Here is a 15114-nt window from a genome sequence, read left to right on the forward strand (position 1 = left end):
CATCCTTCTGAAAGTGTGACAACCAGCTTGTACATTATGCTGTAAAGGTGCATAACCAAAGCTGCAATTTGACTTAGTACACCAAACCATAAAAGCAAGTTTGCTGTACATCCTTTTTTGCACCCTCTTTCCACTTGTGTTGCCTCTTTCATGGAGCTACTGCCTCACACCCCAGGAGGTACAGGTCAGTGTTCCCAAAGGCCGTGCCATTTACTTTTTGCTTGTATTTGATTTCCCAAAATGCATCACTTCATACTTGTCTGGATTAAGCTTTATCTGTCATTCCTCCTCTCAATTTTCCAACCGATATTTATCTTGCTTTGGCAGCTGCTTTCACTATCTACAGCTCATTTTTGTGTCACAAAAGCTTACTGATCAAACCAACTGTGTTTTATTTGAGATTACAACAGGTCCCAGAACTAATCCTTCTGGAACACCACTGTTAGCAGCATTCAGTCAGATAAACAGTTCTCTGCCACTATCCTCTGTCTTCCATGATATCTCCACAATTTTGGATCCAGCTTACCAACTCACGGTGGATTCCATGTGATTTTTATATTTTGGACCAGCCTACTATAAGAGTTTTTTGTCAATTGGTTGACTAAGGTTCAAGTTGATGACATCAACTACCCTACCCTCAATCGTCTTTATTGCATTCCTAATAAAATTGATCAGATTATTGAGACCGGGCCTTCAGCATAAAGCTATTGCTAACTATCCCTAATTAAGTCCATGCTCTTCCAAATGTGAGTACATCCTGTTGCTAAGAATCTTTTCCAGTAATTCTCCTACCACTGATGTAAGGCTTCCCAATCTATACCTGGTTTGTCCCTGTTTCTTCTTTTTACAGCATTTAAGGAGATGCATGTGATAAAAAATGTGAACATTGGTTGCTGCTTAACCACAGTAGCCTTTTTTTAATATATAAAAAAACTTGTGAAGAAAAACATAGACTAATGAGCATAAGATTTATGGAATAAAAATTCCATGTCAGCTTATTTCTGTCAAAGGAATTATAAATGTTAAATTTAGGCTACTATGTGAAAATTGGGTGTATGTTCTGCAATATTTTTACAAATAATAAATTATATATATGATATTTTATTTGGGTTAGATGCTTCCATGAGTGGTCAGCTTCATGGCAGTCAGTTGCTAATGAGTTCCCTCATCCAAAATGCTGTTTCTGAAGAAGGGAACTCTGAGCTCACCCTGCCCCAGGAGGAAACCTATGACTTCTATCACCATCCAAATATTCTGGAGGTCAAGAAATGTCAGCCTGTTCTGAGAAATTTGACCCAAAAGGTGAAAGAATTACTGATAGATTGGCCTGACCATCCAGCCCTGTTGCAGGTGAGGAAAATCTAGTGTTGTGTAGTGTGTTTTAAGCATTAAGGCAATGCTATGCTGAATGTGGGCTTGGTGCATGTTACCCCCGAGATCTATGACACATGGCACTATCTGCACAGTTCATTGAACCAGTGAACCTTGGACCTAACATTGTTGTGTGAAGGGAATAAAAGTTTCATTTGTTAAAAAACAACAAAATGAACAAATGACAGGAATGCATTTTGTTATTTTCTAATCTGTACAAGGGCTTCCTTGGCTTTAATGTGCTATTTTTGTTAATGTTAGCAGGTTGTGAGCAGAGGCTCCCCTCCCCCTTTCCTTTCTAAAATTTCAGTTGTCAGTACCATCTGGGCCTGATACCTTTTTAAATGTTCGTGTTCAACTTGTTTTCATACTTTTATCACTTCCTGAAATTTTCCTTTTAATTGGTCCATCTCCTATATGGGAATGCTTCCATTTAAAGTAGTGTATTCTCTGAAAACAAAAGCACATGACCATTTTATTCCTTCCCTTTGTACGAGTTATGATCCACGGACAAAGGGCAAATTGGGAGCAAAATTGTTTAAGTATGTTGTCGTGATTTGGTAAAGGGGTAGGTCCAGAATGAAGCTTTAGTTTTACCAGTTGTCGACTTATTTACAGGTCTAGAAATGTGCCATTTCCTCAAGCCACTCTATTTTAAGCTAAGGAAGTTTTCTAGTTTGGTCTTATTAAGAGTAAATTTGCAGTTTATTACCTTAAGAGACCTGCACTTTGTGCATTGGTTTTTGATTTGTTTTACCACACAATGGAAAGAATAAATGTATTTTTAAAATTTATTCTGTATTAGAGATGCATGACAAATGAGTCATTTTTTTACAATGGTAAAATCATAAGAAATTTCTGAAAACTTAACTTGAGCAAGCTTAGATGTGCTATTTCTAACAGTTGATGCTACTTCTACAATTTTAAATCTAGCGATTTGTTCGCTGCCCCTAATGATAGATAAATTTGGATATTTTGAGTTTCAATTTGACATGGCAGCAGACATGTCCTGGATGTTAAAATTATGTCATGATTATATGAGTTGTGTAGCTTTGGTAAGGAAACTCAAGGCACTCTTTTTTTTTTGTTTCACAGTTGTTGGTTGTAATGGACAGAATTCGAGGCTTTCCCATCTCCAGTCCTCTGGCAAAATTCTTAAGTGGTATGGAGATCCTCTTGAGCAAAGCCCAGGTGAGCCATTTCCTCCTCATTACTCCAACAACCCTTTGTTTCAATCTAACTAAATGTGTTTGAATGATGTTTATTCTGCAGGCAGTTTTCAACTTGATCTGTTTTGCAGGATTGGGAACAGAATGCTAGTCGCTCTGTCTCCTTGCGAGAGCATCTTGACGCTATCACCCACCTAATTATCCAGTGGAGGAAATTGGAGCTAAAGTAAGAGTCAAGTTTTTCAAACAAATGGTGACTTTCAGAGTAATTTGATGCATGTTTACTGTAGTGACGAATAATCATGAATTGATGGAGTGTGAAACACTTTTATACAGAAGTTACTGTACATCAGTCCAGATATACTTGAAATGATCAATTTCATTTGCTTCTAAACTGAAATAAAATTATGAGAATTTAATGATCCTGGCTTTGTACAGATGGGGCAAGGATCTGCATTCTGTTAGTGGTTTCCTTTGTTCTATCTCAGTGCACTGACATGATGAAATGATACATGTGGAAGGCAAGCTTTTCACTGTATCTCGGTACAGGTGACAATAATAAAACAATTTGCTAACATTTGTCATTAATATGTATGTTATAGTTCTTGTGCATAAAGGGATGATATAGAAATTTCCTTACATTAATGAAGCTACATGTGAGTTCAGTGAAGACTCACCAGATTGTCTCTTAGGATCATGGTTTATTATATAAAGAGAGATTGAGCAGATTGAGGCATGTCTCAGGTTTAAAAAAATGAGATTTGATCTTGTGAAATTTTGTCTATTTCACTGTTTTCTAATGACTCTTCCAACAATTTTTTAACCCCCTCTGTTTGACATTGACTGGAATTATCAGAGCTGAATTGGCACCCTGGGGGTAGCTTCCTGATGCCATGGCTTTAAGAGAAAATCTAAGAATGGATAACCTGTGAATGATTCTTTGATTCCCTGAAACATTTTCACCATCTAAAATGTATATAAAGCAAATGATGGAGTACTCATTTATCTAATGAGTAAAAGTTTCACACTATCCATGGAAGGTAGATTATTGCCTTTGGTAATCAATGACCTTATTTAAATCTTCATTTCTCTCCATTATTTCACAACAAGGCTTCAGCAGTATTTCCTAAAAAAGTTGACGGTGGTCATTTAGAAGTGGAAGCAACGTCATCAGGGTTTTCAACCAATATACATAACGTTTACCTCTGGAAGTACATCCTTGTTACTTCATTATTGCCAGTTGGTTTCCTTAAACTACTGACCTAAATAACTTCATGTGAACTGTGGGAGTTCAGGAATGTAACATTGATTTCAATTTCTCTAGAGCAATTAAGAATGATTTTAATGCTAACTTTTCCAGTCATGCTGTCTGAGAGTTTTGTAAACAAAAAAAAAGGCTGAATTTCGCTTGGATGGCAAAGAGTCAATGGTATAAAGAAGCATGTCCAGTGGATCATTTTGCTACTCTGGCACAATTATACATCAGCTTTCATCTCAGGAAACTATTTGTCAATAGTAATGTAATCATGGTAGATGAGCAACCAATGATAATGAAGAATGCACAGTTGGGGGGAAAAAATTTAAGATAAGTAAAATGGAATATCATATGAAGTTAAGATGGAAACTATAATATTTTCATAAACAAAAATACTTTGCAAAGGTTGCAATCTATTTGCATAAATGTTGTCTTCCAAGGCCATGCAAGTGATTCAACTTTAATTTTTAGTTATATTTTTAAAATTTCTGCCCACAGTTGCTGGAATGATAGTCTTGACATTGTGAGGAAAAGACAGATGGAGAAATCATCCAATCATTGGTTTTCATTATATCAGTTGGTTGAAAAATACCTTCAGAAGCAAGCAGGAGAAGATTTGAAAGGTAGTATAATTTGCTTTAATTTTCTTAGTGAAGTCAAGATATTCAGCAACCAGTTGATTAAGTATATATTTGCTTTGCAGTCACTTCACAGTACTTGAGCATCTTATTGTTAAATTTGGAACTTTTATCACACGCTCTGTAATGTTGGATTATTTGAGTGTTTAAACTTGAAGTAATGTACACATTTAACAAAATCAATCAGAGTTCCATTAAAAAATTTTAGAAGCTTCCAGAGGTTTTTGTCCAAAATTGTATAGTTAACAACACTTAACAACGAGATTATATATATGTCACGTCATATGACAGTGATATTAAGCCTGATTCTGAAAAAAAGTGATTTTTGTCACTGATAATTGGTGAAAAATAAGCAGGAAAAAATTCAGAACTGCTTTGCTCACTGTGGTTTCAAGCAATTAGGCTTGGATATACCACAAAAGGCTGGGAGTAAAAATGAAATCATTTTGTAATTTCAACAAGTTAGGAACTGCGAAGAATTTGAAGGTATTGACAATCATCTTGAATGTTAGAATTAAAATGAAGGTTTGAAGGATGCAATTGTTGAAAGCATTATCTGCTCTTGGTGTCTGTGCTGAATTCTTCTGTCGGTAACTGTTGGGAAGTAATACAGTTTTATAGTACTGTGGCAGTGTTGATAGTTTTCTAATTCGTTCTGTATTTCATTTTAATATATAATTTGTTACTTTGTCTTTTTATACATTTTTAACTTTTTCCATGAAACTTCGGCTAATTTGGGCATTGGGGCAGTTGCATAATTGGACAAAAAAAATGTTACCTGATGTATCCCAATTAATTGGCTGTTTGTGTGTGTACAGTACATACAGCTAAAGCTGTAAGTGGGAAGTTGTTGAATTAAATTATTTTATTCATTGAAATTTCTCCTACATAGCATTCATAAATGTTCAATATTTTGAACTTCCAATACCAACATATCATGATATTCCTTTAATTAACCTGGTAGTAGACTTGGCTCCCTTATTGTTTCTGCTTTCCCAAATTCAATTGGTGCTTTTAGAAATTACCTGAAGACTTTCTCCCTTTTTTGATACTGTAAGGTATTTCTATAATTCTGGTACACCTGACTGACAAGATATTGTTTGTGTACTTCTGCCAAATAAATCATCTCTTTTTTAACTTCTGCTTTTATTATTCTAAATAGAAGTGGCTGGTGGGATGACACTATCAGAGGTAATCAAAATACTGCAAGCTTTTATTGAAGGAGCTACCTTGGCAGAATTCCATTTCCGGTTATCAGTGCTGCTAGCATTCCATTGTCATGTATTGGTAGTGCCAGAGCAGGAGGGAAAAGGTAAATATCTGCATTATAGAAGTTATTGTAGTGTCACATCAACTTAATCTTGATTTTTTTCATTTTAAAAACTGTATGGTACCTTTTTAAATAATTACTTTCCCAATGAGAAGAAAATGGATTCAATGAAAACTTAATTTAACTACCATCTTGTTGAAGAGTACACTACACAGAAGAAATACCAGGCTAATTTTGATGAAGGCTGTAGTTATACTCTAGACTTGTTATATTTTTATTTGGAGATATTTGAAAGATCGGGGAACCAGACAAGATTCAAAGGAGTTCACATTTTAATACTCCTGGAAAGTGCGCAGGGTACACAGCAGATTTTGGATGAAATCCCATGCAGATCTAAGATGGAAAAGACGAGAAGGATTTTAAGATCATGGGAATCTGTTGCAGTCTCAATGAAATAAAATTCTGAGGTGAAATAAGAGGGGAGTTGTATTTTAAAACAGGTCTAATGGAGCAAGTTGAAAAGAATAGGTTGCAGGAGTTAAAAGTACAATTCAACACTTTAATGGTAATGAATGTGAAATGTGATGAAATGAGACAGTTAAGCATTGGTGCACTTAATTAAGATAAATGATTTCAGAATTTTGTTTTTTGTTTTGCCTAAGTTATAGGAGTAATTTAGAAATTCTGGAAAGAAGTAAGGCCCTTGGTGCCACTGATCTATTGATGACTGGATAATTTGTGCATCTTTCCTTGGGAATATGTATGCACGTGTTTTAAAATATTTCATTAAATGAGTAATGACATTTGACAATAAAATTTTCATTTTAGATGCCTTATGCAGTTTACTCTGGAATTTGTACAACTACTACAAGCAATTTTCAGAGACCATTGCCTCTAAAATAACTGAATGTCGTAGCCCGATAGAGAAAGAATTGAAGGTATCAATGCAAATCTACTGACTGTGTTCTTTAAAGTGAGAGTAAGTCTGTAAAATAGATGGCTGACAATTTTTTTGTTTCCAGCTGTTGAGTACAACTCGAAGGTAGTTTTCATTTGCATTGCTGATGATTGTTTGCTTGTAGGTTTGGGTGTATTATTGCCTGGCGTTATTTGGCATACTCAAATTTTGGAGTTGAAAATGGTTATTTTTAAAGTTTTTGGGAGCCCTGTTCTTCGCTACTAATAGTCCATTTTGGACAAGAGTTAGGGCATGGACTGTAATTCAAAGACTCTTGCAGTCAATTGTGCCTGTACCAGCTCTTTATATTCAAATAAAAACATTCTGAAATTTAAGTTTATATCAGCGAGAGACCTGTCTGTGTGATGTCCAATATGGTCCTTTGTATTGTGTTCCCAGTTGCCATACAGGGTTTCTAGCCAAATTAGGCCAGGATGTTGTCTCTTTTTACAGGGTTGTAGTTATCCTGTTAATTCACAGCCCATCCCACAAGATCTCTGGTTTTGCAGGAATATTTGGTGTCCTGAATCAGTGTTTGATTCAGGATGCCAATTGAGCAGGTATCAGTCTGTCTGAGTTTTAGGGCAGAATTTTTTTCCTTTGAGATGGAGTGTCCTGTATCAATCATACATCTCTTTGTAGGTAGTGCTGCAAAATGTTTTACCTTTGGCTTTAGAAGTATTGTACTGATGTATTGTTTTGCCCTGAATTTCCCATCTAACTTGATCATTTTGTCTCCAGGACTACATTAGAATTTGCAGATGGAATGATGTCAGTTACTGGGCTGTAAAGCAGTCAGTGGAGAAAGCGCACAGGTAATTAAGGCTGTTGGAGGGTTTTAAAAGAAAATGTTAATTGGGACTTCCACAGAACAATGTAGAAAACCTATCAAGAGCTGATTATTCAAAAACACTTGTTCTAAATGCACCCTTTAAATGTTTCTGGGAAGCAAAAGCATGCCATTTTTGTTGATAATAAAATGTGTGGTTTTGCTGTAGTCCTTCATCCAATGTAGATTTTGCAGTTATTTCTTAAGCTGAAATATGGGTCAAGAAGTTTCTCTTTTACTTGGTACAATTTATAGCTTGCTATTGCATGGTGTAATTGAGATGAGTGCTGTTGATGCGTCCTGGGGGATGCAATTTGCTCGGGAAATCAGAGTTGAAATGCAGTTTTAGTAGGGTTAAGTGAAAATGGGTGAGTGGAATATGTAAGCTATCAATAATAGCCAGGAAATAACTTGGAAAACGTGTAGCTCAGATGGTTGATGGTTGAGTTGAGTTGTCCGATCTTGATAATGCATTTGCAAATGTTTCATCACCATACGAGGAGCTATTTGCAAATGGATTGCCAAGATCGGAGAATCTCAACCCAAATGGCAACCTAGGCTAACTGATCCAAAATAGCTTATTTCTGTGCTCTGTGTTCATTGTCTAGTAAATTATAGATTTTGACAGTGTTTTATTTTACAGGTAAACAAGTGAGTGTCCAGCTTATCTCAGCAATGGCATATATCCATTTATATAATTTCTGCTGTAGTGTTTGAGTTCCTTAACACATTGTGCCAGCAGTTGAAGCATGGCCTATCAGAGAGCATAACTGCTCAGGATGTGATTGAATTCTGTGGTCGTTGTTAACCAGCAGCCTCAGCTCTTTGCTGATATAAGAATTGATAGATATTATTGGCTGTATTTAGGAAAATAATCAGCAATGGATGGATATATTTGATGGTCTGCAGAATAGTTGTGATGTTAACAGTAGTTAGAAGTGTATTTTGCTATGTTCGTAGGGACAGGGTTCATCCATTTAGCTGCTCACCCTGATTACCTGAATTTGTTTCACTATCCTTAACGCGATTGTTTCCGAGTCAACTCAAGCCTTCAGATAGCTCTGAATCATTACTTTTAGGGATATGAATTTTTGATTACCAGGATGTTCAGGGGAGGAAAGCCTTTCCTGATTTCACTCAACTGCTTAAACAAAAAGCAGAACAGCAAATTTATGCTTTTCGGTCCTCATGATGTGACTCCTTAAACCTATTGTGAACCTACCCTTTATCCATTCTGTCATTACTTTGTGCAAGTTGTTCATCTTCCTGAACTGATACAGTACTCCAGATTTATGTCTCATTGACTTTGTATGTGCTCATAGGACATTGTTTAAGTTGATGAAGAAGTTTGAAACTGCTCTCCAACAGCCATGCCGTCCTGCATTAACAGAGCTGGGAAGAACTGGAAGTTTGGGTAGTGTTGACCAACAAAAATGGACCAAGATAGAAAAGCTAAATTGTACACTAAGGAAAGTTTTCACAGAAAAATGGGATTCAACACAGGTATATAATCAGTAACTTTATAGCATTAGCAGACAATTAATCTATTACCTGTTGATCAATAATAACGGTGAAAGAGAACAATGAGTATTGAAACAAATTAAGTTATTGAAACTGGTTTGTGATTGACAGATTCTATGAACATTATTTATAAATTCTTTTAGCTTTCTAATGTAGAATTAACCATGTTATGTTCTGAAATCTTAATGCCAACCTTTCATAGTTTGGGATCTGTATGGGGCACATATCATTTTCGTTTAATGCAGTTTCAAACCAGTTGATTGATTTTCACTTGGTGTCTCATTTATTTCTTTGTTCCTTTTGAGTACTGGCTGTATTTCAGCTGGTAATGCTTATTCTGAATTTGAATTTCACTCCGCCAGAAGATCAAGTGTAATGCTGAGGCAGTACTGGGAGCTTTTTTAGATCAGACTTAATCATTTAATCATAATCTGAGTATCTTAATTATTTTTGCATCAAGTAACTGTAAAAGATCGCATGGAACGACTATACACAAGTGTCTCAAAAGGCGCCTCCAATGTTACGAAGAAATGATTATTACCCTAATCCATTTATGGGGGCTTGCTATGTGAATATCACATGTCTCTTACATTCAGTAGCAATGCCTGATAAGTACTAAATTGGCCATACAATACTGAAAGAGATGTGAACAACGCAATAAAAAATTCAATGTTTGTCTTTTAGAAGTATCACTCTACATCCTGGGTACATTGCCTCTTAAACTATTGCTTAATCTAACCTTCAACCTTACCCAGACTTCAGAAATTGTTAACTACTATCATCTTGATTTGATCTGGAATGTTGCCAAAATGCTGTATTAACTTTAGGTTATTGAAATTTGTATTTTACCTGCTATTTCCAAACTTTAGTGTATTTAAAAGTAGTTTTTAATGCATACCTTTGTTAGCTTTGCTTGCCAGTTTGTTCAATACCTTTTGTTACTATGTTTTTTCTTCTGTTGAAGTAAATGAGTAAACTGCATGGCAATTGTGGATGACCCTCTATATCTGTTCTCATATTCTTAACAGTAGCGCAACTGCAAATCCAGGTTTATTGTCTCTCCATCTTTCATTGCACAAAGTTATTTCCAGTTAAGCTATATATATTTCCCTTCAAGCAAGTGTCTGAAATGCTCTAGCCAAAAGTAAATGGAATTAATGTAGTTTAATTAGTTTTTCTTAGTACAAAAGAGGTGAGCTGTTTTATTAAAATATATTCATACTTAATGTATGTTAAAATAATCTTGTTTCAAAAAGTTTGGAATAAAATTGATAATTACTATTTGAGTAAGAATATTTTTGGTGAGGGGGAAAAACATGCTCTTGATAGTATAAACTTATTTCATTATTTTAAATACTTAATTGTCTGATTGTCAGCCCAGTTACAGTTGAATATTATGGGAACTTGGAAACCAAGATGTTGTAACTGATGCAGTGGCTTTTGCCTTTTGACTTTAACTTGGTTGTACACTTTCTTGATTTCTAACACTATTGAATAACATTTCAGGCAATTTTTCCTAACTTGGGAAAAAGCATTCTTTATAAAGATGCGAATTCTCTTCAGACTCACCTGCCAGTACTATGTAAAAGGATGAGAAAACTGTGTTTGAAGCTGGTGATGAAAAGTTCCCTTCCAAGATTGGTGGAAAGTCTGGATCAGTTTGCAGGTATCAAAAAATGAAACTTAGCATTCCCAGCCCTTGTATTAGCAGGCACCTGTCAACTGTAATCTGAATATAGATTTAAATGAAATGTCCAATAGCTTAAATAGTAATTGCTGAAAGTTCAGTTCTGCTAAAATTATTGGTTATTGTTGTACCAAGGCTGAGTTGGAGCACAAAGTTACAAACAAATTGGGTGATGAAAAACTGACTTAGAAAAAAGATTATTTGCAGAGACTCGTTGAGCATTCCTTGAGCACCAAGAGATGGAAAGATTTGAAAGAGAACTGGAGGTAGACTTTGAACTACAGGATACCTTGTCTGGTATTTTGTGGAAAATCCTTGAATTGTCACCTTTCATGAATTAATCTCTGGACTGACTTAAGGTTATGGCTTATAAATTCTTGGTCATATACACTATGGAAAATAATTTTCATCCATGAAAATATGGGACTAGCCACCGCAGGAGATGAACTGGAAGTGAAGTGTATAGATGAATTAAGGGGCAGCTAGGTAACCATATGAAGAAGTATTATGCTGATAAATTTAGATGTGAAAATACCAGAAAGGGCATTAATGCTGGCATTTGGGCCTAATAGGCCATTTTTATTCCATATAACTTGTAAGTATATTGAGTGGGGGAGGGTGGTGTGGGTGGAGGAACAAAATGCTGCAGGTACCAAATTACTGAAGTAAAACTAAATGTGCGCGTATTGCCTTCATTCAACAGACTGGTCAACTTGGAAGAGAAATTTAAGGATGTTAGTTGGGTGATTAGAAAAATATTCATGGAGCAGAGTCATTATCTGCTCTTACTGTCTCCCCTGATGCCACAGAGGGATTTGTATTTCCTGTTTTTAGTTGTATGGGTTACTTGTATACAATTGTATTTCACTTTGCTGGTGGGTCAAAAGAAGATATTAGGCACATAATATTGCTGCCATGATCATGGACTGTTTTCAAAAATACTTTTCCCTTGGTAGTAAATATATTTCATTGGTGAGAATGGAACCATCAAAGATGTTCTTGTTGACTATCAAGAGACTTTCCAAAAATTGATTAGTCTCTCCTAATCAATGTAGGTGATGTTATCACTGGAGCACAAGATCTCCAGGCTCTTGCGGTTGATCAGAATGCTGATAAGGATGTACAGAAATCAGAAGTCAAACATATTTTGATGCAGAAGCAAAGGGCATTGGCAGACCTCTTCAAGCATCTTGCTGAGATCGGTGAGTATAATGTACCATGTCAAGGAACAAAGGCTCCTGAATTTTGCTTTGGTATCTTTTAACTTGAAAATGTTTACTTCTGTCAACTAACTTAGGTAACATAAAACAGATGTTAACTAATTCAAAATCTCTCCCTGTATTTGTATGAGCACACATATTCATGTAAATGATAATTTCTGACCAATGACTTAGGTTCCTGAATTCTATTGCTTCTTTTGTACCAGTACTCACTTTCCAACTCAATACACTCGAATAGGGATCTCCTGTTGGCCAAACAATTGATCCTTCTCCCTGCCTTGGGAAGGGGTCTTTCACAGGATAGTTTCTGGAGTTCCTGCTGCTCCACAGCAAAAACTACTTTACTATTATTCTTTCTTTTCTGCACCATTATGCTTTACTTCTGTTGGTTTGAACTTAACTTGACTAGACAGTAAACATGAGGAAATCTGCAGATGCTGGAAATTCAAACAACACACACAAAATGCTGGTGGAACACAGCAGGCCAGGCAGCATCTATAAGGAGAAGCACTGCCAACATTTCGGGCCGAGACCCTTCGTCAGGACTAACTGAAAGGAAAGATAGTAAGAGATTTGAAAGTAGTGGGGAGGGGGGAGTGCAAAATGATAGGAGAAGACAGGAGGGGGTGGGATGAAGCTAAGAGCTGGAAAGGTGATTGGTGAAAGTGATATAGAGCTGGAGAAGGGAAAGGGTCATGGGACGGGAGGCCTCGGGAGAAAGAAAGGAGGTGGGGGAAGCACCAGAAGGAGATGGAGAACAGGCAAACAACTAAATATGTCAGGGATGGGGTAAGAAGGGGAGGAGGGGCATTAACGGAAGTTAGAGAAGTCAATATTCATGCCATCAGGTTGGAGGCTACCCAGCCGGTATATAAGGTGTTGTTCCTCCAACCTGAGTTTGGATTCATTTTGACAGTAGAGGAGGTCATGGATAGATATATCAGAATGGGAATGGGACGTGGAATTAAAATGTGTGGCCTCTGGGAGATGGCCCATGATCCTTTCCCTTCTCCAGCTCTGTATCACTTTCACCAATCACCTTTCCAGCACTTAGCTTCATCCCACCCCCTCCGGTCTTCTCCTATCATTTTGCACTCCCCCCTCCCCACTACTTTCAAATCTCTTACTATCTTTCCTTTCAGTTAGTTCTGATGAAGGGTCTCGGCCCGAAACGTCGATAGTGCTTCTCCTTATAGATGCTGCCTGGCCTGCTGTGTTCCACCGGCATTTTGTGTGTGTTGTTTGACTAGACAGTGTTGACTTTTTTTTGGCTCTGGCCCAAGGCTACAAGGTAGCATTATCTCATTGTTGTTCCAAATATGGACTTGCCTCTGATACCATTCCCTTTCTTTTCTCAGACCATTTTAAGCCAGTTTAAGTCAGATAGTGTGCTTGGGTACTTGAGATACAGACTGCTGTTTCGTAAGTCTGCAGCAGGTTGGTTGTTGGTAGAGTCTTTATGATCACCTCCATTTACTCTGATGCAGCTACCCCTGAGCAAGAACCGTGGTTCACAGAATAGTTCACAAAATGGTGGGGTAAAAACAGTCTCTCAAAATCCATTCCTTCCACCACGTGGTGTCAACGAAGGCATTTATTTTGTCTACTTCCACTGTCTTTGACTTCTTCCATTTAGTTGTTTTGCAGACTTAAAATTCCTGCATGGCCAGCAACCACAGCTAACATCCCCTGCCAGCTGTATAAATTACATCTGATGGAATCAATCACATTAATGAATACTGCTTTGTTAAAGGAATAGAATAACTGAAATACGGATGCAGCATCAAGCTATTTTAGAGAAGATAACAGCAGAAAAGCAGCCGTGAACTTCCAGGAGCAGCAAGTGGCCCTGAGCAGTTACTTTGGCAAAAACCTCCTGACAGATATTCACAAATATTTATGCCAATTAAAAATTGAACTGTGAATAACTTGGCTGAACAAAAAGTTTTGAGCGACAAAGTTTTCGCCCCCACTTTTGGGAGCTCTGGCTAAGATTTTTAAATTGTGAGCTACTAGATGACTGGAGGATGGCAAAAGTGGCTCCTCTTTTCAAAAAAGGACAGCAGGAAAAGCCTGGAAATTATAAATTTGTCAGCTTAACATCAATAGAATCAGAATCAAGTTGCATCAATATATTGGGCCCAGCATATATCATCCAAGATGTTGACAGCCAAGAAAATTACAGAAAAAAGTTCCAAGGACTGTTTTAATTATTATTTGAAAAGGCAAAAACTAATCAGAGATAGCCAGCCTGGCTTTGTCAAGGGCAGATCGTAGATGGACAATCTGATTGAATTTTTGAAGAGATAATAAAACCTCTAAATGTTGTAGGCAGTGTGGTTTTACTTGGACCTAGTAAGGTCTTTGAGCAACTTGAGAGATCAGCCTAAAAGATTAATGGGATCCAGGGCGTTGCATCCAAAATTGGTTTGGTAATAGGAGATGTGATGGTAGAAGTTTGTCTGTAAGATTAACATTAGGCATCAGATTCGTACCCTTTGCTGTTAGTAATACTATATGTGAATGATTTAGGTGTGGTTGCAGGAGGAATGATCAGTAAGTTTGTGGGTGGATTGGTAGAGTTGTGGACAGTGTGGAATGTAGTTTTAGGCTATAGGGTGAAATCATTGTGTAAGTGGTAATGGACTGACAACTGGAGTTTAACGTGATGGGATGCAACTTGGGAGTACTAATGATGCATCTTGGCTTTGACTGTGGCCAAGTTTGCAGATGATACAAAGGTAAGTGGAGGAGCAGGTAGTGTTGAAGCGGGGAGCCTGCAGAAGTATTTGGATAGATTAGGAGAATGGGCAAAGAAACGGCAGATGGAATACACTGTTGGGAAGTGTCTGGTTGTGCACTTTGGTAGAAAGAATAAAGGCACAGACTTTTTTTAAACGGAGTGAATTCAGAAATCAGAGGTGCAAAGGGACCTGGGAGTCCCAGTGCATGTTGGTATTCATTTCAAAAGGACTGGAATATTAAAGCAGAGATATAATTTTGATGCTTTATAAGGTGTTGGTCCGGCCACATTTGGAGTATTGTGAGTAGTTTAAGACCCATATCCAAAAAAAGCATATGCTGACATTGGAGGGGATCCAGAGGAGATTTGCAAGAAAGATCCAGGGAATGAAAGAGTTAATGTATGATGATCATTTGATGGCTCTAGGCATGTACTTAAAGAAGTTTAGAAGAA

At 37.0% G+C, this 15114-nt stretch overlaps 1 protein-coding gene across 1 annotated transcript in view; it reads left to right on the forward strand.

Annotated features, from left to right (window-relative positions):
* mdn1 (midasin AAA ATPase 1) overlaps positions 1-15114 on the forward strand; it is a 156519-nt gene that overhangs the window by 101255 nt on the left and 40150 nt on the right. The window contains exons 66-75 of the mRNA XM_073056375.1: positions 1115-1350; positions 2467-2562; positions 2672-2766; positions 4294-4418; positions 5596-5745; positions 6532-6641; positions 7403-7476; positions 8813-8993; positions 10518-10677; positions 11754-11900. Of these exons, the coding sequence (XP_072912476.1) occupies positions 1115-1350; positions 2467-2562; positions 2672-2766; positions 4294-4418; positions 5596-5745; positions 6532-6641; positions 7403-7476; positions 8813-8993; positions 10518-10677; positions 11754-11900 (1374 nt within the window). The remainder of the gene's footprint in view (positions 1-1114; positions 1351-2466; positions 2563-2671; positions 2767-4293; positions 4419-5595; positions 5746-6531; positions 6642-7402; positions 7477-8812; positions 8994-10517; positions 10678-11753; positions 11901-15114) is intronic.

Source organism: Hemitrygon akajei, chromosome 9 (assembly GCF_048418815.1).
Source record: "Hemitrygon akajei chromosome 9, sHemAka1.3, whole genome shotgun sequence".
Lineage (NCBI taxonomy): Eukaryota > Metazoa > Chordata > Chondrichthyes > Myliobatiformes > Dasyatidae > Hemitrygon > Hemitrygon akajei.